At 34.2% G+C, this 24,832-nt stretch overlaps 3 protein-coding genes across 5 annotated transcripts in view; 1 reads left to right on the top strand and 2 right to left on the bottom strand.

Moving 5' to 3' along the window:
- Positions 1-2,498, bottom strand: part of LOC144848741 (bridge-like lipid transfer protein family member 3B) — a 109,311-nt gene extending 106,813 nt beyond the window's left edge. For both annotated transcript variants that reach the window (XR_013613910.1, XM_078705607.1), the window contains exons 1-2: positions 2,325-2,498; positions 1,443-1,605 (exon numbers count right to left, since the gene is read on the bottom strand). Coding sequence is in view for 1 of the 2 variants with exons in the window: in XM_078705607.1 (XP_078561733.1) it covers positions 1,443-1,605; positions 2,325-2,368 (207 nt within the window). In the remaining variant the exon portion in view is untranslated. The remainder of the gene's footprint in view (positions 1-1,442; positions 1,606-2,324) is intronic.
- Positions 2,499-2,596: 98 nt separating this feature from the next.
- Positions 2,597-9,382, top strand: LOC144847813 (uncharacterized). Of its 2 annotated transcripts, XR_013613795.1 has the most exons (8): positions 2,597-2,783; positions 3,087-3,098; positions 3,686-3,726; positions 4,776-4,859; positions 5,299-5,371; positions 5,971-5,989; positions 6,801-8,500; positions 8,822-9,382. XR_013613795.1 is itself a non-coding variant. In XM_078704338.1 (7 exons), the coding sequence occupies exons 1-7, from the start codon at positions 2,663-2,665 to the stop codon at positions 7,108-7,110; spliced, it is 660 nt and encodes a 219-aa protein (XP_078560464.1). In that variant the 5' UTR covers positions 2,597-2,662; the 3' UTR covers positions 7,111-8,512. The 2 variants fall into 2 exon arrangements, 1 of the variants encoding a protein (XP_078560464.1); XM_078704338.1 differs by lacking the exon at positions 8,822-9,382 and having other exon boundaries at positions 6,801-8,512.
- A 1,122-nt stretch (positions 9,383-10,504) lies between these two features.
- Positions 10,505-15,043, bottom strand: LOC144848295 (snake venom 5'-nucleotidase-like). The gene is made up of 8 exons (XM_078705011.1): positions 14,708-15,043; positions 13,846-14,059; positions 13,182-13,367; positions 12,702-12,908; positions 12,241-12,486; positions 11,444-11,599; positions 10,851-11,054; positions 10,505-10,728 (listed from the first exon to the last, which is right to left on the bottom strand). Exons 1-8 carry the CDS (start codon positions 15,041-15,043, stop codon positions 10,532-10,534), a joined length of 1,746 nt encoding a protein of 581 aa, XP_078561137.1. The 3' UTR covers positions 10,505-10,531.
- Between the last annotated feature and the right edge of the window lie 9,789 nt (positions 15,044-24,832).

Below are 24,832 nucleotides of genomic sequence, written 5' to 3'. Positions count from 1 at the left end.
TGTGATCCCGAATAGAGGCAATCAAGTGAATACAATAGCAACTACACTGTAGTTTTTGTTCAATCTTACCTAGAACAGGCAAATCTAAAAAAAATGTTCAGTACTACAGTTAGTAGGCCTACTGTATAACTGTATGTTAAGTTTGAGGTTGCTGCTACCTTTAGATTTACCAATTGTGACCCTGTCCCCCACCCCCATTTCTGCCATAAACCCCCTTCCTCTATCCCCATAGTGGGGGTCAACTGGATCTCTAGGCAAAAACCCTAATTCATTATATACTTCCCGAGTTGATTTTTATGTCGCTTTGCTTGTTTGGGCTTAGGATCGGTGATTGTAGTACAATGTATTGGTTTAATAAAATTGAGATTGGTGAATTAAGCGTTTTAGGTGTGTGGCATGAGAACTTAAGGTTTGGTTGAAAAAGCATCTCACACCAGATAAATCAGACTTGTCAAAAAATTCCTATTTGTTAATTACAGTATTCATACAATTATACTACATTGTCATGATTAATTGCATCACTGGGTACAAAATTGAACAGGCAGGTCAAAGGTTAGAAAATTAACCAAATTATTAACACATAGGGAACTTGTACCCTTAAATTAAAAGTGAATAGTTTTCAGTTCCTCTGTGTACAAGTGCACTCTGAAAAGCAGTTTGTTAATAAATAACAAATAATGAAAGAAAGAGGTCAGAGCATATCAGATATTAGTACGGATGAGTAGGTACACAAATTATGTGTAAACAAAGTTTGTCATAATATTATCAGTGAATAAACGCAATTGAAAACCTGATAATAAGTAAGAAGTTACACCATTTATGTGTAGACTAACTGATTATGGGAAAAACCACACTGTTCTGAATTACAGTGTGAATGTGGGTCTAGCATCTAGTGCAGTGGCAGACAAGAGAAGTGAGGCGCACAGTCAACCATGCTAATAGGATACGAACTGGAATTGTGGTTTGGTGGTTATGATGCCTGGCTACAAATACAAGGGTCCTGGGTTCAAGTCCAGTCATGGCAGGATTTTTCTAATGACAAATTACAAATGTACTCCCAAAGACTTGTAATAAGACTTTGTTTATGTAGAGCATTTTGTGTATATGTTTGTCTTGTGAACAGGATTGCCACCTTTTAAGAAGGATAGTGAATGAATTCGCTTATGGAAATCCTTAGCAATTTGCCTAAATATATAAACAAAACAAATATTATCCTGGTATCAACGCTAGCTTCTCGCTTAATTTCAACCAAATGCACTATTCTTTCATCTTGATACAAGTTTAAATTAAATACATACCCATACATAAATTTATTTTAATTTTAAGGAACAGAAGGATGGGGTTTGGATTAAGCGATTCTATGAAATACGCTCACAATTTACAGTAATAACAAACCGTTTTTGGAAAATTAACAAACAATTTAAAAAATACTGTGAACCTACTTTGACAGAAACTTTATTGCAGAAGGCCTTAGTTAGCACCATCCATGAGGGGAGCTCAAGCAAGTCCATAAGGGCTTCTTCATCTAGCTCCAAGTTAGTTAAGTTGCCTTCGCCTTTCAGGGTGCTTAAGCGTATACGATCCCCTGATAAGTTTTTGGCAAACCTGTTATGAAAAAAAGACATTTGAAAACAACTTCAGGAATTGTACAGTTTCAAGAAAACGCACCTGTTTACAGTAGTTTTGCTGGGACCTGGATACTGTAAACCAACCGCATCCACAGATGGGGCGCTGTAACTTGAAAACACTTTGAATTTGCCTCGTAAGTAAACATGCAGTCATCACTAAGCTGAAACAAACTCTATTATTATTAATATTATTATTATGTTAGTCTGTCCACAAAAAAGTTCAATGAAGACAGTTGTACTCTATGGATTTCAGAAAACTTTCTTTTTTTTACGTATCAAGGATGTGGACCAATTTTTAGGCTCTTGTTGCTTGCATGCGAGAAGGTGTTTTGGGTGGTAGGGCCGGTGGCAAAGGGTTGTTCACAACTTTGTCTCAACAATATTATTATTTTTATTTATTATTAAATATTAATAAATTACACTTTTTGATTTTTATTAATTAGGGGTGATAGTCTATGTTGGTTGTCTGAAAATGAATAGGCTAAAGTAGACACACATAGGCCTAGATATGTAGGCAGACTGTATACTGTAGTACAGTATGTATCATGGTCTGTCTTGAGTAGCTACATGGCCTAGCCCCTAGACTATGAAATGACTGCTGCAAGCTGTGCACAACAACAAGCACTGTACTATCCTGATTGTCGTCCACCTCCTCCTGGCTGGGCCTGGATTCACGAGTGTGATGAATGAACTTACTTCGATAAATGCTTTATTATCTGTCCCTTGATTATGGCTGTCATCTTGTGTTGGTACCGGCTTCTTTATCAATTGATTTTTAAGTTTATATACACATTAGAATGTTTATAAATCTGTTTAAAATACATCTTTTCAATCCAATCTCTTCTAACAACCACAGAGGAGTGACATTGTTTTGGTGTACTGATTTCTACTAAATTGACGTTTACTTTGAGTCTAAGTTTCTCTTAAACTAATGAGGGCGGAATTTTCATTGACAACAACTGACTGACTGAGTAGTAAAAATATTGTTTTCATAACAGGAAAGGTTTTTATTTACCCTTAAAAATTATATCAAAATGTCCAGGGATGGACCAGCTCAACTCTTTGTAGGTCGTTTGGGTAAATCTACAAGATACAGGGATGTCGAAGAGGTTTTTGGATCTTATGGAAGAATGATGCGTTGTGATATTAAATACGGTAAGAGTCCGACTGTTTTCCAGGCATTCGGTTATGATATTTATTATTATGTAATACAGTTAGTAGTTCCCCTAGCTAGCTAGCTGCTGCCTCTTTTTTAGTCTAGTGCATTGTTAGTTACTAAAGTTTATGCTAGCAAGCCTATTTATGGGCCAATAATATACACTGTGCATGATAATATAGTGTTCTTGTGTATGTGAAATAAATTAGGAAAATTTGATTATGAAAATCATAATCATATTCATTATTAAATTTACACATTTTTTGCAATTTTTGTTTTGTTTTATGTATTCTTGGGACAAGGCACTGCCATGGGTAAGTATTTTTTATTCATTATTTGTATTTGATTCTCTAATTACTTCCCAACCTGAGTTTAAAGAATCTAGGCCTGGGCTGAAAGTTATTGTTAAATTATTTCCATTTGGGAATTCCCCATACATTAGGAAACCCAATACTGTGTACCTCATGAAATCTCCATTATTTATATTGGGAATTAAGACATCTTGTACATTGGGAATTCCCATACCTTGGGAAACCTAGACATTTTGGAATTCCCCATACACTGGAAAACCCTGTGCATTGAAATCCTGCAGGATTCCCCATACAATTGGAAATCCAGAAAATTGGGAATCCCCCATACATTTGAAAACTCTGTACACTGGGATCTTGCAGGATTCCCCACACGTTTGGAAACCCAGGAAATTTGGAATCCCCCATACATTGGAAAACCCTGTAAATTGGGATCCTGCAGGATTCCCCATACATTGGGAAGCCCAGGACATCAAGGATCAATTGGGTAATTTTTCTGTACCTTGGAGTAAAATATCTTAGTACTGTATCTCAAAATAAGTTATTATCAAATTTATGATTTTTAATGTATAAAAATTTTATCTTTTAAACAGCGTATGCATTTATTGATTACGAGGACCGCCGTGATGCCGAGGTTAGTAGGCTGCTTTTTATTATAATATAAAGAATATCACAATGAATGTTTCATTAATCTAAAAGCATAACTCAGTTGAAAAGGTAATTGTAAATGAAAAATATTTCTTGTCATTACCCTCTAAAGCTCTGTCTACACTATCAAACTTACAAAAAAATGTGATGTGCCCATATATGGACATGATGATGTCATATCACTACCATATTTGAGCATCACTACCATATTTGAGCATATCAATACCATATTTGGGCACATCACATTTTTTTTTGTCAAACTGGTTTGATAGTGTAGAGAAAGCTTAACAAAACATTTGTACACTGTTTGGCTCACAGTGTAATTGATGTGGTGTGGTGTTGTAAAAAGTGGACCTATTCTTATGTAAGTAATACGTCTCAGAACTGTATTAGTAGTCAAAATTCAATTAAATATATTATTAGCCATTTTGTGAATCAGTTTAGTAAGTACACTAGTAGCTTTAATAACATATTTTTAATTTATAAATGGTTTTAATTTGTGCAGAAAGAACAAAAGACGTGAAAGAGAGAGAATATGTTTTCCCAAAGAAATCGAAGTATTGAGTCCCTTTATCTACCGCCCTCAACGACACACCGCATATCGTAGGCTACTGCAATGAAACCCTTACAACCAAAATGACGTGCAGTGAAGTGCGTTCGCCCCTTTCACTACCGCCCTCAACGACAGAATAACCTACTGCAATGAAATGACGTGCAGTTTCTTCTTCTACCTAGACAGAATTGAAATTATACCATAATGTATATGACGGCCGCAGGATGTGCACAGGGAGGTTTATAAAAATAATGCATCCAAAACAAACTATACTTTCATTTAATTAATTTTCTATAACAATTTGGTAATCTTTTTTTGTGGAGGTATTTTAAAATAAAACAAGAATCGATAGATACAACTGTTCAAGATTGTCAAAATGATGATGCTTCCACATTTTCCATTACAATTAAACTAATAACTAATTAAATTGTAAGTTGAATTTAATTATTAAATATAACAAACATGTATATTTTCTTTTTAAGGATGCTCTGAGACATGAAAATGGCCGTGAAATTGGAGGACAACGAATTGTGGTTGAATTTGCATATGGACCGAAGCGTGGTTATGTTAGTTGATGTGTTTTTATAGTTAAATTAAATATTTTCGCAATTTTAAAATGTTCTGGCATTGTTTGAGAAGTATTAAATTCACACTTTTTAAACCTTAAGCTCTATATCGTACACTATCTAACTAGTTTCATTTCATTTATTCATTTAGCATCCATTCAACAATAAATTTACATAACAAAGAAAAAATACAAACAATCGGAATATTAAAATTGAATAAAACCAAAGTGAATGGATGCAAGGACGACCCATAAAATCGACATGTCAATTTATTTCTAATGGGGTCCATTGACAAAAAGATTGTGATGTGCTCAGATATGGTGGTGATATGCCCAAATGTGGTAGTGGTATGACATCATCACATCTATATTTGGTCACATAAAGTTTGATAGTGTAGACAGAGCTTAAACTAAATGCGTCTTTGTCTTGTACACTATAGGCAGACGATGAGTGCTACAAATGCGGTCGTTTCGGTCATTTTGCCAGAGACTGCCGTGACCCAAGATCCCGTGGTAATTATGATATTTATTTTATGATATTTATTTTATTTCACATGCATCCAACAGCGATATCGCCAATTACAGGATGCCTTAAATATAAATACAAAAGTTTCAATTATATATCTTTACATATTTGAAAGGCAATACTTATCATAATTCTGTATTTGTTTCCTTTCCTAGACTATGGGAGCAAATACCAAATGACATAAAAGATTCACAAACAATTTCAATATTTAAGGCTGCTCTAACAAAACACTATATTTCATGTTATGTATAGTTTATTTGTATTTTTCTTGTATATGGTTTTATCTTAACTGTTTGTATTGTATGGAGTGAGTGCAGAATCTGTTTGGGCTTTAGCCTATTCTCATTCATGGTTATTTTTACATTGATGACCGAATAAATATTATTATTATTATATATATTACTCATCCATATTTGCACTGAAAATATATTATTATTAACAGTAATAAAATAATAATATAATTTAATAGTTAAATCCGCATTATATACAGAATACATACAACTGATGACATTTATCATAAGCAATTGTAATTTCCATAAAACTGTTTTTATGATTTTGGAATAACAAAAGAATGATTATTTTTCAGATCAACGTGATAGGTCAAGGTAAGAATTTGTGTTTTTTATGCAAATTTTATGCAAATTATGATATACCTACTGTATCTGCTGTATCTTAAGGTGAAATTCCCTTTAACACTGTAGTAACAGTAGTAGTAACAATATAATTTGTAAAATAATGAATATAATAATAATATATATAATTATTAATTATTATTAAATTTATGGGCATAGAAGAAATTTTAAACCGGCTGGTGAAAATTTATTTATTTATATATCTCTAATTATACACTTAAGGTGAAATTCTCTTAAACACTGTGTAGTAATGTCAATGTGTCTTTTCACTGAATCTAACCCTTTGTCTGTCCTCCCTTAAGCTCTGTCTACACTATCAAACTAGTATGGTAGTGATATTCCCATATATATATATAGTATCCATAAAGTTTGATAGTGTAGACAGAGCTTAAAGGAGGACAGACAAAGGGTTAGGTTCAGTGAAAAGACACATTGACATTACTACACAGTGTTTAAGAGAATTTCACCTTAAGTGTATAATTAGAGATATATAAATAAATAAATTTTCACCAGCCGGTTTAAAATTTCTTCTATGCCCATAAATTTAATAATAATTAATAATTATATATATTATTATTATATTCATTATTTTACAAATTATATTGTTTAATATTATTAACATTGTACAGTAGTAGTTGAAAGGTCTTAAAATTCTTTCATGAAAATTCAATTAAAATTAATATTATATAGCCAGTCTGACAAATTTCAGTTTTCGGAAGCTTGTATTTGAACTCAAATTGTTTAAAACTGCCAATTTCTCAATAATCATCAACAAAATTCACAGAGATGGTTATGGTTATGAACGAAACAGAAGAAGATCCTACAGAAGCCGGAGCAGAAGTTACGAACGTCGTCGACATCGTAGCCGTAGTCGCAGCCGCCGTAGAAACGTAGATCACAGAGAGCGTAGACATAAACATAGTCTGAGTAAATCCAGAAGTAGAAGCCCTGTATCTAGCCGAAGAAAAAGTCGTAGTCGTTCTCATTCTACCAGCCGGTCACGTAACGAAAGCCGGAGCGGAAGTCAAAGCAGCAGCTCGCAACGCGACAGTAAAAGAAGGTACAGTAACGACAGTCAAAGTGACAGTGAATAGAGTCGTATTTTTACAAATTATTAAAATCTGTGTTCGATCAAATTATTATGAGTTTTGTTTTGCATTTTCATATCAATAGCTAAAAGCATTGTGTTTTTGTTGTAGTTTTATAGATTTTAAAAACATAATTTTTAATTAGAATTTTAAGGATTTAATCTATGTAATGTATACTGTACATAGTTTGATAAAGTTTTAGTTAGTTTATACATTACAATGAATGACATGAGAAATATCAATACCCCAAGTTGTAGTGTTTGTTGTATGAGGTCAAAGGTTATCTAGCCTAAATATAGATATAGTGATAAATACATTTCATTAAGAATTAAGTCCTGTCCATTGTGAGGATTGATATTTTTATTTTTGGTATTTTGATTAGGCCTCTGTATACGTTTGCCTCTAATGGTACAACTTTATCAGGTGAGGTCAAAGTTCATATTATTTACTTATGTTTATTCATAGCTTAACAGCAATTATGCAGATTACCGAATAGCATCACAAGTATATATGTATATTATTAACCAGCTAAAGATAATCTTAAGCTTAAATTATTATTATGTAAATATGATAACAGTATTTAAATTTAATTGTACCATTCCACTAAAATAATAATAATAAAAAAAACCTACTTTATTTTACATTTGTATACATATATCATTTTGCATCAACCTAGAGGTGGCCATAATAGTATGGTAAAAATGCAGTAGTGCCAACTTACTTGGATAAAATGTGTCATGCCCTCTATCCCCTAATGAGTCCTCATGATCTAGTGTTGTATACATTCCTAAATTGTAATCAAAAACATAATATTCCAATGCCTCCATTTTGTAAGTTATGGTATAGTTTATACTATCAGTATTATGTTACATAATTTCTATTGCCTACTTACCTGGATAAAACAGAATATGCCATTATCATATTTAGAGTACAGTAGTGCATCAACAATCTATGAATGTTCTTGTTTCAATTTCTTCAGCTGTTTGGGGAATTGTGCATTACTCTGTATAAACGAAAGTATTATTTAATGTACTGTATTATAACAATTGTATAATACCAAATAGGTGATTGATGGATATAAGTTTTGCTAATTTAAAGTATTTTAGTTAGTACATAAACAACTTACTTTACTCCAGACTATAGCCGATAGCAGTGATTAAGACAAACGTTCATTACTTAGTTGTTGATTATTAACAATAGGCACAGCATTTTTAATTGTATACTGTTTGTACATTACCAAACAAAAATGCAGACTAGGCTTCAAGTTTGCTAGAGTAGGCTTCAAGTTTGCTAGAGTAGACTTGTGCAAACTTGTTTTCTTTGACTTTGCCGAAGTTTGGAAAACATTTCTTGACAAATTTGGAGTTTGCAAACAAAAGTTTGCCAATTCGGAGAAGTTTGCTTGAATTTTCAAACTAAAGTTTGGTAGTATAGACTTCTGCAAACTTGTTTTCTACAGTTTGCCGAAATTTTCAACTGGCTACTATCAAACTTTGGAAAACTTTTATTGACAAACTCGGAGAAGTTTGCAAACAAAAGCTTGCCAATTCGGAGAAGTTTGCTTGAGTTTTCAAACTAAAGTTTGGTAGTATAGACTTCTGCAAACTTGTTTTCTACAGTTTGCCGAAATTTTCAACTGGCTACTATCAAACTTTGGAAAACTTTTATTGACAAACTCGGAGAAGTTTGCAAACAAAAGCTTGCCAATTCGGAGAAGTTTGCTCGAGTTTTCAAACTAAAGTTTGGTAGTATAGACTTCTGCAAACTTGTTTTCTGTAGTTTTCCTAAATATTTCAACTGGTCTACATTAACAAACTTTGGAAAACATTTCTTGACAAACAAAAGTTTGCCAACTCGGAGAAGTTTGCTGAGTTTTGAAACTAAAGTTTGCTAGTGTAGAAATCTTCAAACATGTTTTCTACAGTTTACCGAAGTTTGTCATACTAGCAAACGTTTGAAAACTGCTGGGTGTCTACTTTAAACTAAAAAAATAACATCAATTTTAAGTTGCGTGAAGTGGAAAGAATGAGTGCGACACATCAATAAACAATTTCAATTTTGAGTGCAATTATTATTATTATTATGTTGACCCAGACAGCTTTACAAAACAATGCGCATCTTAATATTTATCGCATTACGCAATATACGCCCACCAAGTGTTAATAGCTTTTAGTCGATGTTAGACTTTAAAACAAATCTATATAAACATTGTATATTTAATGGTAATAATACACAGATTGTATCGTTTTCAACAAAATAAAAGTCAAGTCAAACTTGGTCAAAATATTTAGTAGTTTTTTATTCTTGTGTTATAGAACCCTATTAAGAGGGATCACCTGTTTTCAGAAGATAACTACAAGTGTCCCTTATGCATGGTTCCCACTACGACGCAACCCAAAAATGTAAGCGCAACCATTTGACAATGTATTTAAAGGTGTGTGTACAACATACTTGTGCGCATGTCATTAGACAACGGCTCTATTTGTTCAGGGATGCACTCGACTATTACGTGTTAAGCGCGGTTCCCACTAGAACGCAACGCAGTGACGTATTGAAGCAAAGTGATGTATTGCGTAATCACAAGTGGGAACTGACGACGCAACAGTGCTGCAAAAATCGCAGGTTTGATTTCATGCAGGCGGGGGTAAACACAATTATTGGAAGGGCATTTTGTTACGTTGCGTCGGTTGCGTTACGTTGCGTCACTACTGGGAACCAAGCTTAAATGTGCACCAAATATAAAGACACAAAACAATACGATGGTAAGTTAATTATTTAATGAATTATTGTGTTAATCACATTACACATTGTTAAGTTTTGTTCCTACTGGTACGCAACACAATGACCTAAGCGCAACGCAATGACCTAAGCGCAACGTAATGATCTAAAGCGCAACGCAAGCAAGTTGATCAATGACAAGCGACAGTTCGAATAATCCATCACTTGTGATTTGTCAAATTACTTGCGTTGCGCGTCCTAATTGGAACCAAGTAAATCAACTAATCCCGAAGCGATGGATGATACATTGCGTCGTAATTGGTTGGTAAAGCGTGGTTCCCACTAAAACGCAACGCAACTTAACGCAGCGAAGCGCTGTATTGCGTAATCACAAGTGGAAACCGACGGTACAACAGTGCTGCAAACATCAACGTTAAACTGCTTACGTCATTGCGTTTCGTATCAGTGGAATGTTATAATATTAGAGCTCCATCAGTAATTCCCTACGTAGTTATATTAATCAAGAAAACAGAAACATAAATAGAAAGGAAAATAATAACGACGAAAATAATAGTAGTTATGTTTCACAGTGCAGAGAAACATAGGCCTAAACCCATCACAAGTTAAGTGTGGTTAATTGGAAGACCGTGTGGTGGATATTGTCAACCCGTTATAACTTATCTCTAGTGTCCAATGAATCCACATCTCCTTATAATAAAAGGAAACTGTACAGGCCTACACAGATGAGCACTGTCCAGGTAGTAATGCATGATGACGTCATAGCACTGTTGCATTCATGTGGTGAGCTGGTTCTCTCATACGTAATAGTTATCCTAGACTCTAGTCCAGTCGTAATCGGTGATTTATTGCCAATATAATCGATCATGATGTCCATATCAAGTCGACCTTAAATGTAAAAATAAATGTATACAATGGTGGTAACCACATCACACACGTAACTTTGATTTCTTTGACTATCAATGTGATCTATATTCTCTTCCGTCTTCAAAACAAAGAATTATTCAAACCTTTTGTTTGGCTCAGCTTATTTTCTTTAATGACGTCATAACCACCACCACCGCCACCTGCTATGTAACTGTTTGTAACTATACTGTACACCCCTTCTGTATCCAACTGAACATAAGCTGGTTCTGTACACCGTGAACAGCGCACTTGCACGTCAGTAATGCGCTCACCGGGACTTTTAGTGACGTCATACGCTACACGTATACCTTTTATAGAAATAGTCAAAATAATAAATATGTGAGCTTGTGTAAAGTAACACATTTTTGGGAAGTATTTTCTATGCTGTACTTTACTAAATGAGAATATTTAAAAAAAGGAAATAAAATATTACGAAGAACAACCAGATTCTGCAGCTGTTTCTAGGTAAATCTTAACTGACTATTGACAGTCAACTGTCTGTCATCTAGGTGACTGTCAATGGTCAGTTAACATTACCGAGTGACCATCAATATTGTGACTCAGGAATTGGTTTAAAAAAAAAGTGTTGCTACTGGATGTTCTTATCCTCACACTTCCTTCAAGCCTTCTCGACGTGATATTTAACGTAACGTAACTACAGTACGGATGACGTCAGAGTCATTTTTAGGAACTGTACCTGAAACTTGTAGAAAGTCACCACTCCCTGTCTGGTTATTATGTTCCATAACAGAATGTTCCAACGTCTGCAGTAGATGCTTTCCTTTTAACTCTATAACATCAATGGTATTGCCGTATGGGAACGTTGAACGTATATTTGCAACTGTGACTTGACCTGATGAATGCGAAATTGAAGTACAAGAAACGATCAACATCAATCTGATGGTATAGCCTACTCTAGCGATATCGTGCTAACCAGTTTTAGTAACAGTTGTTACTAACCAAGTTTAATAATAATGACAGACATCTTACTATGCAGATTTAAAAATTGTTATCGTACTATTGTAACAGGTTTTAATCAGAATCGCACTACTATAACCAGGTTTAACAATTCTTACCTTTCTAACCCGTTTTAAGGATACTGTAGTTAACGAACAGTTTGATTCATAGAATAGTAATTGTAATGGTAACCGGGTTTAATTATTGTTAATGCCGTAACCAGGTTTAATCACAATTAACAGTACTAACCAGATTTAACGATTCTTACCTTTCTAACCAGTTTTAAGGATACTGTAGTTATCTAACAGTTTCATTCATGGAAAAGTAATTGTACTACTAACCAGGTTTGATGATAGTTATCGCCGTAACCAGGTTTAATACTAGTTATCATACTAACCAGGTTTAACGAGTATTATCGTTCTAGCCGGTTTTAATGATAAGTGTAATACTAACCAGGTTTAGTACCAGTTATCATACTAACCAGGTTTAACGATTATTATCGTTCTGGCCGGTTTTAATGATAAGTGTAATACTAACCAGGTTTAATTGAGCTCTGAATACTTCCAGCAGTCGTCATTGCTATGCTAGCGTTACTCCATGTTTCTTGGTTGGGAGTTTTTAAGAAATCTGCTACCATAGCGTCTGTTATTAAGTTTCCATAACTGCATTCTCTTACTTTACATGCGTCCGCTTCAAGCGTTACAAAACTTTGACCAATGACGTCTTCGTTGAATTCAGTTACCTTCTTCGCCCAGATACTGACTTCTGACGCAATTGTGGGATCTGTGATGAAACATGCGTCAATGTAAACAAGTACCTTCCTAATGTTTCTACGCCACAAAATGAGTCAAATTTGGTACGACCTTCATTCATGTGGAGTTTATTAATTTTCATGATATATTGTATACTGAACGTGCAATTGATATTCTTTCATTTTTAATACTAATAGCTAAAAATAAAACAACAACTTCTGCTTCACAAAACGTTTAAGAACTTACCAGGTTCAACAGTGTGATCTAGTAAAATAGGATTGCCCGTGTACGCTTTTACGTCGCCTTCTTCTGAAAACGTCACATCCAGTCGACCAAGATATTTTCCGTAAGCGTACGCAGAGACGACTAGAACCGTCCTGGTGGTATCGTAATCAGGGCGCACGGTTATTGGATAGACATCAAATGGTGTTTCGGAAGATGGTGGTGGTGAACCTGTAAAAGAATGACTGACAACCAGAAGATCCCGTGTATGGGTTTGATAGGAATGGTTACTTCAAAGCTCATCTTGATATTATGATATGAGGCGCCATACGCAGCAAAGATGCTATACTAAAATACAAGTGTAACATTTGAATTGAATAAAATAACAATCAATTATACTGTATGTTTGAAGAAATTAGACGTCTATTTAAAATTTACACATGTATTTAAGCATGATATTTTGCTGCGTATGGCGCCCCGTATCAGACCTGGTCGTTTACTAACCTGTGTAGAGAAACGTATTGGTGTGTCCACCGATGACGACATCAAGTCCTATAACTCGATTAGCTATATCCAGATCTACTTCAATTCCCGAGTGCCCTACTGCCACTATTATGGTCACGTTACTGGCCAGCAGACGATTAACTTCACTTTGAACTGCGTCAACTTCATCCTCAAAGGTTAGTTTTCCTTAAAATTGTAGTTATTAAAGAGATAGTATATTATTATTAGAGTTTCTAATATTTGTTTCATTTTCTGCAAGGTTATGTTTGGCAATAGGCCTACAAATAAAGAATGTTTACTTTTTAAGTTTGCAAAATACAAAAAAAAAACTTTGTTCAATCTATCTCGAACATTCTGCTCGAACAAATTAAAGATTTATGAACAAACAGAAAATATAATCATTAAAGTATTTTTGTTTCTAAAGTTCGTTTAAAAACAAATATTATAGTATGTATTATTATCATAACCTTTCATCATGATAAGTAATGCAGTTCTATTTATAGGCAGACTATTTTCCCGCCAAAATAATGTAGGCCTACAAGAATTTCTTCAGTATAAAGTCTATGGCGAGCCTTCGAAGCCTTTAAAAATGAAGCGTTTTGGAACAATACATTATGCAAATTACTCATAGCAATACAATATGTACACATAACCAATATATTACCTGTTTTACTGAAGTCGGGTGTGGTAGACAAGGTGTATCCAATTATCCCCACTTTAGTGCCTTCCACAAACAGAATAACACTTTTGCTGATCTTCTGTTGAAATTTGACTTCGTCATCGGCGTTTATGTTCGAACTGAGAATAGGGAATGTGACGTTTTCAAGGAATGGTAACAATCCGCTGATACCATCATCAAACTCATGATTACCCAAACTCTACGAAATGAATAACAACAGGTTAAATGATAAATTATCGGCATAACCAGATTAACAACAGTTATCGTACTAACTAGGAAGGGTAACAAACCGTTGTTACCATCATCAAACTCATGATTACCCAAACTCTACGAAACGAATAACAACAGGTTTAACGATAAGTTATCGGCATAACCAGATTAACAACTAACTAACTAACAATTACCTACTAACTAGGTTTAACAATACATTTAGACAGTTCCAGTTTGCAAAAAACAGAATTAGGCACCGTCCTGTGACATTCAAAATGTGACATTGTTTAGGATAAGGGGGATGGTAGGACACACAAAGGCTGGATTGCGAAGACTATAATGTTTATATTTAGTGTTTAAATAGACTAAACAACTAAAGGCTATAAACAGGTCTACTTCTTTGATAGCTATATTGTATACAGTAGCGTTTATATGTTTACTCAAAACAGTGCTGCACTCGGGACAGCCCGGATACACAGTACGACACGAAAGAAAGGCATACAAATGAAACACGCGCAAACAGATTAACCCATTGGTTCTACCTTACCAAGATGATGAGACGCCTAATATGGTTAAACAATTTCGTAATTTAAAAAAAATGCTTTAGTTTCCCTGCCTTATGAAACATTACACATACCATGGCGTCGTACTGTAACATGTTCATGAAATGTGACGTAGCCAATCCTCTATATACGTAATACCACATAGTTCCTTGAAACTCGTCTCCGGCGTCTAGCAGTAGCACGTTAGTTTCCTTCTCACGTATCTTGGAAACCACAGTGGCGCGCCGAGCAATGCCGCCGAAACACATATCGTCTGCTGCCATTTCAGAAGTACACGTTGAACCAGTCAAACTTGCTTGTTCAATTCTTGTGTGAACGTCGTTCGTATGCAGGAACGTGATATTAACAGCAGTAGCTAACAAATTACAGGTAAAAAGTAAAATAATAACACAATATTGTGGTATATCCATGTTGACTAAAGTTTTGGAAAGGATCAGTCCAGAAGTCAACCAAACGTATTTCAAGTTAGCAGAACTAATTTCTCACTTTATTCAAGATAATACACTATTAATGACAGTACATTCTGTACCCTACCAGATTACAATGTTTACACAGGCCTAACTCAAGTGAGACGGTGTTATCATATTGTTTTCTATAGATAAATTGGTTGATTTACTTTGCCTGATCATGGATTAAAGAATAGAAGGATATGCATCGACGGTGACATCAAACGATTTTACAACGCGCTTGCCTATACTAAAGCACTGCTGCCAATCAAACAAACACGCTCATTGAACTCCGTGTCTCTAACCGCGGCCCTCTGTAGAACGCTGCGAACCAACTGTTACATTTTTTGAGACCAAAACGTAACCATGTAGAAATCGTATGCGCAGTCTGAATGTTCTATTGACACGTCTGCCTCCATGATTAATTGACAACAAAAATATATTGCTGAACAATTCTGTTTTAGTTTCATCACAATCGGACTACGAAAAGTTCACTTTCTTACGACTGGTAATTTTAAGTAGTTGGTAATATTAATAAAATATGCAATTTTTATATTTGAATTATCATTATTTGCCTGCCATCTTCTGTCATTAAAAATTGCGTTAATCTATAGAATATTAAATTATGCATTTGACCATGTATGTTGTTAGCGTGGCCGGTGTTCACACATACAACAATCGTGTTTTTAATATATGGCTAAGCAGTGGTTTCTTCATGAACCTCCTTAATTATCGATGTGATTATATTTAAATTATAGTGCCTGGTGATTGGCTAGTGGTTATGTCATCCACATCACATCCAATCACCGGACCTAATTGAATGAAAACAGCGATCCTTGATCCGGGATTGGCTGGCTATGTATAGTTGCGAAACGTTACCTAGCGGTCGTTTTGAAAAGTACACGCAGGGCAAACTTAATCACGAACAAATGAAGTACCTATTAATATTCACACAAGAAGTAAGACAACGGTAAGTATATAGATCATGATTACACGTTGTATCTACTAGCCTAGGCCTACCTAGCTAGGCAGTATCAATGTCGGCAAATCATATGGTTTACTAGTAAGCCTAGAAGGCCTAGGCGTAGTATCCTTGCTGATTTTGTAATTTTACATGTAGGCTGAGACAACAAATAGTTATTGTCTCAGATGTAGGGCTACTACAGGTCATAAAATGCTACTTTAATGTCATAAAAACATTAGCGTAGATCAATCGCGGCAGAAACCTATACTAATTACAATTATAGCATCTACAATTCTAAGCCAATATATATATATATATATATATATATATAGGGCCTATAGTATTGTTTTTATTTGGTATCAGAAAGGTTATAACTAAATTCGTCGTCGTATAAAGTGTTCGTCACCATTGTTGCTAGCGCTAAAACATCATGCCACCAAAGAACGCGCGAAATAAGCGTAGCCAACAAGGTTAAATGTCGTTGCACATGTGCAGTAAACAATACATTAGGCACGCGACCGTTTCGTTGTTAACATGCGGTTAATTCAACTGTAACATTGTGGGCGGTCCGCGGTCTGTCGGCGAGAGTCAAGGAACCCTTGATCTCACGTCGATGCATATCCTTCTATTCTTTAATCCATGGCCTGATGGTGGATATAAGTTCCTTTTTTCTTGTGTATTCCCTACTACAAGGCAAAGAATAAAGTGGTCAAATAAAACAATAAAACAAGAAAATGGTATATTTAATTGGGTAAATCTCAGCCAGTTTCTGAGGAAATATAATATTACAAAATTCAATGATGATTTTCCCTGTTTCAATGACTTCAGACAGGATATATAGTTACAATAAGTGTGAATAAGTACACGCTTGAATAAGATCAAGTGATCGAGTGACGTCTACTTGGAACTAACGATGCCCAATCAATATATCCGACGTACAATGCTCGTGCTTGTTACGTAAAATGTTGATTTTAATAAGGAAACAAAATTAAACTGATCTACAGTTGGAACTCAACCATCGCAAGAAGCTGCAGATAATGGCTAAACCTCGCCTGCTTGGCCTGGTTATATTGTATAGTATTTTCTACTGCTGTTCTGCACAATACTATACTTTTACAAAACATCCACAATCGGTTCTCATTGCGGAAGGACAAACAGCAACGTTGTCGTGTGAATGGACACCAGCATTAAATGAAAAACATGCCGTTTCCTGGTCAGCATTCCCTCTCTCTGGTGGGCCCAAAGGGTCAACTTTAAAGTACAATGTAACAACTAAAGCGACATCTTCACATCTTTCCATTTTCAATGTTGGTTACAATGATGTAGGAAACTACAGGTGTGATATCTTCGATGAAGATTTACACAGTTCTTCTGAACTTGCTTCTGTGTTTCTAGGAGAAATTACGTGCTATCCGGAAAATGATAATGGTGAGATTGGAACAACGCTGACATGTTCTTATCTTCCTTCTTATTATTCACGTGATATCGATTTAGTATGGTACAAAGAGGGAAATTTAATTGAATCAAGATCTTTGACTACCGAAGACGATGGAGCTGTATTTACTTGTAAAGCTTTCATCAAACATCAAGTGATAGGAACTTGTGAAACTACTCCTCTAATACTGACTATAGATGCAGAAATTGAACAATCACCACCAGGTCCACTTCAGGTTGGTGATAGCTTTAATCTTACCTGCTCAGGGAAAGGTAATCCTGATTATTATGAATATGAATGGACCTGGAATGACAAACCGGTAAAAACAAATAAAAAAGAACGATTTGCAATTGGTAATGTGCTGGTAGTAAAAGGTGTATACAGGAATGCTAATAACAAACAAGTTACTTGTACTATTAGTCGTAGTGGTCGCAACAGCAGTGTAGTGAACTATACAATTACCATTTCAAAACATATATCAAAACCAAATTCAAACACAGGACACACCATGACGACTAAACCGATCTTATTAACATCAGAGATCAGAGTGAACAGGTTACGCTAGACAAGTTTACAAGAGTGCTGATTGTAATTGGCGTAGTTACAATATCAGCTCTTGTGCTGTTGACAACTGTCATTATATTCGTATGCAAAATGAGAAATAGAAATCAACACAAGGACAAGAGAAACATCGTGAGCTTACCAGTAAAACAAGAGTATGACATTGAACGAAGCACGACAAACAGTAGGCCTATAAAAGAAAGCTTGAACACAGATGTAAATGCTTATGTTAAGCCCGGAACGTCAAATTCAAAAGCACAGGATACTTCGAAGACTATGGGGGATGAACACGCACTGTCAAGACAAGACCGAATAGAATACACTGATGGGTATAATGTGGAATCAGCAGATATTCATCACGGTGAACTATCTACATCAGACAGCGATAATGAATATGACTATGTCGAAACATCATTAATAGGCACCAATGTGAACGTCAATGCACAATACATCATGAGAATGGCAGCTTCTGATAACAAGATTGTCAAATATGAAAATATCAAACGTTTTCCATGCGTGAGGGATGAAATGACCATCACAGTTAACCGTGCAGAAGATGTCGCAGGCAGAATTGAACTACCCGATACCAACGTGTACGAAAATGTACTAGTAGGCAAAAAACAGTAAAGTTTACTTTGAACTAAGAAGCAAAGATCCTCTACTGTAAATGACTGCATATGTTAACAAATGTCTACTATGGCTACTGTGAGTTAAGATGTTATAATATATAAACAAGTCTACACAAACACCACTGTCCCCTTGGGGATCTTTTTTAAATCTTTCACATAATTTTAGAGGAATAATGATTAAATATTAAATCTTATCTTAATATCTGTTTAACCTAGTGTAAACAAAAAAGAAGTGTGATTTGCCCAAATATGGTTAGTGATATACCCAAATATGGTTAGTGATATGACATCATCATGTCCATGGGTATATAACATTTTTAACAACAATGTCCCCTTTGTGGGACAACGTTGATATTGTCATCCAGTAGAAATATGTTTATAAATAAAAAAAAAAAAATAAATACATTTTTTGTCACAGTCTGATAGTGTAGACAGGGCTTTAGCATAGCTTACAGTACACATACAGTGTTGTTTAACTCTACATCTTTTACGCTTTTTGTGACTTAGAATTAGGACATTGTCTTTAGTATCTACTTCATATGTTAAACATTTCCTGTTTATTTGTAATAAGTTACATTGTATTAGAATGGAAGATTTACAAACACTGCAACGTAAACTTATTGCAATAAATTGTGTAGATACTTGGGTAAATTTTATTTCGGGTGACCTATCTATTAAGGTTCAATATGTCCTAGGAAGCACGTTATTCCATAAAAATACAAGCCGTGCTTGGAAATTAAGAAATGCAATTGTATTACAACTTTGAACTGTTTTATTTTAAAAAAAAGTGTTTTCTTTTCCATTGCTGTTGCAAAATTAGTAGTTGTATTAGTGTAGTTTTAGTTTGTAAATAAGTTTTGTAATAGCGTCGAGTCAGATTTTATGTCATTATCTCAAATATGTTTTATTTTCGTTTCAGTTTTTATTTTTCATTGTTTTTGTATTGAATTTTGTAATTGGTATGGACGCACCATCTACGCATGTGTGCCACTGTTAAAAAAGTGTTGTTTCAAATAAATATTATTATTATTATTATTATTATTATGAACCATTGTCTCCAAGTAAATCTTGTTTAAATCTTATCAAGTTACAGGAATAATAAGTTCATAAAAAAGTTTAACTTTTCCTATTTTATAAACCTTAAGTTATGCAAATGTACATGATTTTTTAGATTGTACCTACTCTGAATTTGTAACTTTTTACAATCAGAATTTTTAACTTTTTAACTTTTATACAATCAGAATGTTCAGATAGTAATTATATTTTTAGAACACTTTTATTAACATTTTATTATAGCATATTTTTCTATGTATGTTTTCTATATATTTTTTTATAATCTCGGTTTTATTGTATTGTCCAAGTTGACAGGGGCTGGTCAAGCACATCACAACAGTTTATTACTTTTGCTTTTCCACTACTCCCTTTTTATACTTATTATGTTTTTTTTGTTACGTTGAAAGATTGAACATTTACCTATAAATAAAATAAATAACTTAAATATTATATATTGTCTTCGTATCATTACATACATGATGATGTAACAACTATAATTGTTTGTTGTTTAAGGAAGAAAATTGAAATAGATTATTACTACTACGTACTATTAACCTTAACGAGAATAAGTAGTGGTAGTGGCATATGAATAATAGGAAATACTTAAAGATATTAAAGTCGTACCAGGAACAAGGAAAGAAAAATCGCTCACTACTACAAAAACAAAATATGAGGTACATTTTGATTATCAAAATAGTACTTAAATAATGACGTTCTAAAATCGATTCTATACTATATTCTATAATAATGTATTTATTTATTAAAACATATTTAGGCAGGATAACATAATTCAGAAAAGAAAAGATCACAAAATTTCTGTTTTTTAATATGGTCCTAAATAATTATTATTACATTCCTTTTCACAATTTGAGTAGGTTTATAATTTATTTATAGTGAATGAATACATAGTACAGTATTATAATTGAATTGAAATTGAATTGAAATATTGTATTTATACTGGTCTCTCAGAGGGCCCAGTTATGATCAGTGGATGTGATGTACTAGTACACCGGGGTGAACCGGGGTGAATCCCCACCCCCCCCCCCCCTCCCCCATCCAGTCGTCTCGAAAGATGTACTTACTATAGGTTCTTTATTCAAGTGCATATGAGCTAGATGTGTACACTGGAACTACAGTTTATAGTCCTTATCCGAGAAGACTCGTTCTACCACTAGAACCATGGAGCGAGTGAGCCTCAAACCTCCGTCGATGTTGATAAAAACAGCAACCCAAAGATAAATTCTTAATCATTATTCAATTGGTTGTTATTGATTATGTATTAATTGGCATTGATCATATTTTAAGTTAATCTTGTAAGGGTTTTTCAAAATACTGCAGTTTTGTATTTTTTGTTTATTGGTTGAAGAAGGAAGAAAGATGACAAGATTATATAGACTACAGAGCTAGCTATAAATTAGAATTTCAGCTTGGTGCGAAATTAAGCGAACACCAACCGAGGAGGCACAGGGCTATTTTAAATCTAGGACATCGGAGAAATAACACGATTCACAATGTTCTTGTAAATAGGTCTTTGCATAAAAGAACGACAAAAGAGGCCTAGAAAAATGCAATAAACAAAAACATTCTATTAATTGATTTTGTGCTTTCAATGTACAATCAATTAATTACAAATACGCGTACCGTACTAGAACAAAAGTACGCCATCTAGAAGAAAAAACGTGTCATATAGAAGAAAAAACGCGTCATATAGAAGAAAAACGCGTCATATGAATTGCAAATGTACAATTCCAAAAAAAAATACGATACAGGTTTTCAATCAATTGACTTAAGTTATTTTTAAAATCAATTAAATTTACCATTAACGAAAATAAGGAAGGGTTGGAAGTATGAACAATGATTACCAGGAATGAGGAAATTCTAAATTTAATTGATTGTTAAATTTATAAACTTTGTCAAAGATCCAACATTAACTAATTCGACAGAGAGCAAATTAGTGTACTGTATAACCGACGAATATTTCCAATTCAGTGAGAAGGAAATCATTAACAAATCGGGTGAACGAAATATATAATGACGAATGTATGTGATTTATCAGAGCACACGCATCCGCTGTGAACGTTATTCAAGTGGTAGATTGTTACCAAGAAAAATGCCTACCACGAAAACCACATTAAAAAAGGCGTGGCCTATTACGTACGATGCTATTGTACTACCGCGGTAGATATTTCCCCGGTTTTACCTTTTACGGTATAAAATAATGGAATGTTACATTAAATTTAAGATACGCAGTTATTTATGTATAATATACATGACGTATTGGTTTGATGTTATCATTAGATACAGTTAGGTCTACATGAATCAGATCGAAATCGTTGTTTCGTCAGAATTTCTAAACTATTTTGTAGGAAATTGTTTTTATTTTTAATCTGAAGCAATTATTCAGAACTTATATAATGGCTTATCATCAACATTGGACATTGCTGTTGTACAAGTGTCTGGTTATATTGTATAGTGTATTTCATTGCTGTTCTGCACAATCCTATACTTTTATATATTTAGGTATATTTTATTCATAAAAAAAAAAAAAAAAAAAAAAAAAAAAAACATCAAAATACAACGGCAGCCAAAAGGCTGAAAAGTAGTATTTTACAAAATTTGATAAAAATATATAAATACAGTATGTATTTTACAAAACATCCTCAACCGGTTCTCGTTGCAGAAGGAAAAACAGCAACGCTATCTTGTGAATGGACACCTGAATTAAAGGACAACCACAAAAATACATGGGGCATCAAGACCCGACGGAATGCGACAATACAAATAAGTGAAAATTCAACATCTTCATCTATTTCCATTTTGAATGTTGATTCTTTTGAAGTAGGAACGTTCAGATGTAAGATCAATGGAGTTGTTGGTGATACAGACCTTTATTCTAATTATGCTTTTGTAGGTAATATAAAGTGCCGTATAGAGAATGATAATAGTGATACTGGAACAGTACTGATATGTTCTTATCTTTCATATCCTACGCCTAATAATATAGATTTACAGTGGTATAGAGGCAAAAGTGTAATTGAATCAAAACCACAACGAACTAATGTTTTACAATCAAGGACTTTGGATACCAAAGACGATGGAGCTGTGTTCACTTGTAAAGCTATACTCGAAAACAAAGTGATAGGAACTTGTGAAACTCCTCCGATAATATTGACTATAGATGCAGAGATTGAACAATCACCGCCAGGTCCACTTCATGTTGGTGATAGCTTTAACCTTACCTGTTCAGGAAAAGGTAATCCTGATTATTATGAATATGAATGGATGTGGAATGGCAAACCTGTAGGATCGTCACCAAATGAAAGGCGATTTGCAATAGGTAACGTGTTTATTGTGAAGAATGTATCAAGCAATGCCAATGGCAAAATAGTTACTTGTACTATTAGTCGTAGTGGTCGTAACACTAACAGCAGTACGGCGAGTTATACAATAAACGTTAAAAATAAAGAGATAATTTCAAGTAGGCCTAATCCTACAACTACACAATTGCAAACGACACCAGGAACACGTAACTTTAACATCTCGAATGACGAGCCTCGAACAGTAACACTAATGGTTGTGATTGGTGTACTTACAATTTTACTCATTGTTTCTGTATTAATAATAATGTACACGTGTTTGCAAAAAAGAGACGTAACTAGGAACAACACAAATCATTCAAAACGACCGTCGAATAACATTGGACACTGTTACGATTATATTACGTCATCAGACACACGCCTTAACACTACGACCGGAAATGACGCGGTTAAATATGATTATGCAATATACCCGTGCACAAGCACCCCGGAAAACGTCACTGATGAATATATTGAAATGATCGATAATTCCTATGAGGTCCCGAAAAAAACAGAACAAAATATAACAACGGCCGATGAAAATGATGGTACCTTATCACCGACAGTTACATAATAGTTTAAGAACATTGGAAACAATAATCAATTCAAATATACACCTAAAAATCATCTTCTGAATTTAACTTATGATATAATTACGATTTGCTTTTCATTAAGATTTTCGTTTCATGTTTTTTTTATGTCGAGGACCCCTATGTAAACACCTCTAGAGCTTATAATATTATTCTCTTGCTCTTATCCTGTCATTTGTATGTACAGGGAGTTGTAAAATAAGACTCCATGGTATGTATTTGTAATATTATGTTTGATGAATGAGCAACAAACACAAACAAACAGACAAGACAGAATTTTGTCTCTAGGAGGCGGTATACAATTGTACCGATTTTATCTACCCTGGATATAATGCAGCCTAAATTAATTATGTGTTTCAGCGGATACGTATATGTCTAGCATATTATTAGGCCTGGAGCTGGATAGGCCTACAGTGCACATTTATCAGATCGAGTGAGTGTTTAAACCAAGAACCAGTTCTATCACAACAATTAAAGCCGATTTGGAAAGTAATCAACATCACAAGAAAACAACAAAGTGTATAATGACTCGTCACCAACATTGGAAATTGCTGTTTTTTAAGTGCCTAGTTATATTGTATAGCATATTTCATTGCTGTTGTGCACAATCCTATACGTTTACAGAAGATCCGCAATCTGTTACCGTTGAGAAGGGACAAACAGCGACGCTGTCGTGTGAATGGTCACCAGCATTGAATGGAACGCATAATGTTGAATGGTCAGCATTCCTTATTGGTGGTACTTATCATAACATTGATAGTTCAACATTAAAATACAATCTAACAAGTAAAGCAACCTCATCATATCTTTCCATTTTTAATGTTGATTCTGATGATTTAGGAAGTTACAGATGTGATATCGTGGAAGGTGACTCTTACAGTCTTTCTCGAGAGGCTTATGTATGGCAAGAAATAACATGCAGTGATTTTAATAATAGTGAAATAGGAACAACACTGAAATGTTCTTCTGCTTCTTCTTCAAATGACATATATTTAATGTGGTATAAAGGCGAACAACGGATTAATTCAAAAATACATCCAAATAATACTACTTTAGAATCAAGACCGTTGACTGCTGAAGACAACAGAGCTGTATTTACTTGTTATGCCATAGATCGATTCCAATATAAACTTGTAGGAACTTGTAAAACTACTCCGTTATTGTC

The sequence above is a fragment of the Antedon bifida genome, chromosome 7 (genome assembly GCF_963402885.1).
Source record: "Antedon bifida chromosome 7, ecAntBifi1.1, whole genome shotgun sequence".
NCBI lineage: Eukaryota > Metazoa > Echinodermata > Crinoidea > Comatulida > Antedonidae > Antedon > Antedon bifida.
The sequence above is the reverse complement of the archived record's forward strand: the minus strand, read 5'-3'. Positions and strand labels throughout refer to the sequence as shown.

Coding starts and splice junctions, on each gene's coding strand:
- LOC144847813 (XM_078704338.1), top strand. CDS start 2,663: ATGTCCAGGGATGGACCAGCTCAACTCTTTGTAGGTCGTTTGGGTAAA. Junction 3,727..4,775: donor AGGACCGCCGTGATGCCGAG/GTTAGTAGGCTG, acceptor TTTCTTTTTAAG/GATGCTCTGAGACATGAAAA. Junction 4,860..5,298: donor ATGGACCGAAGCGTGGTTAT/GTTAGTTGATGT, acceptor TGTACACTATAG/GCAGACGATGAGTGCTACAA.
- LOC144848295 (XM_078705011.1), bottom strand. CDS start 15,043: ATGGATATACCACAATATTGTGTTATTATTTTACTTTTTACCTGTAAT. Junction 14,060..14,707: donor TGTTACAGTACGACGCCATG/GTATGTGTAATG, acceptor TTCATTTCGTAG/AGTTTGGGTAATCATGAGTT. Junction 12,909..13,181: donor CAATACGTTTCTCTACACAG/GTTAGTAAACGA, acceptor ATTCTTTTACAG/GTTCACCACCACCATCTTCC.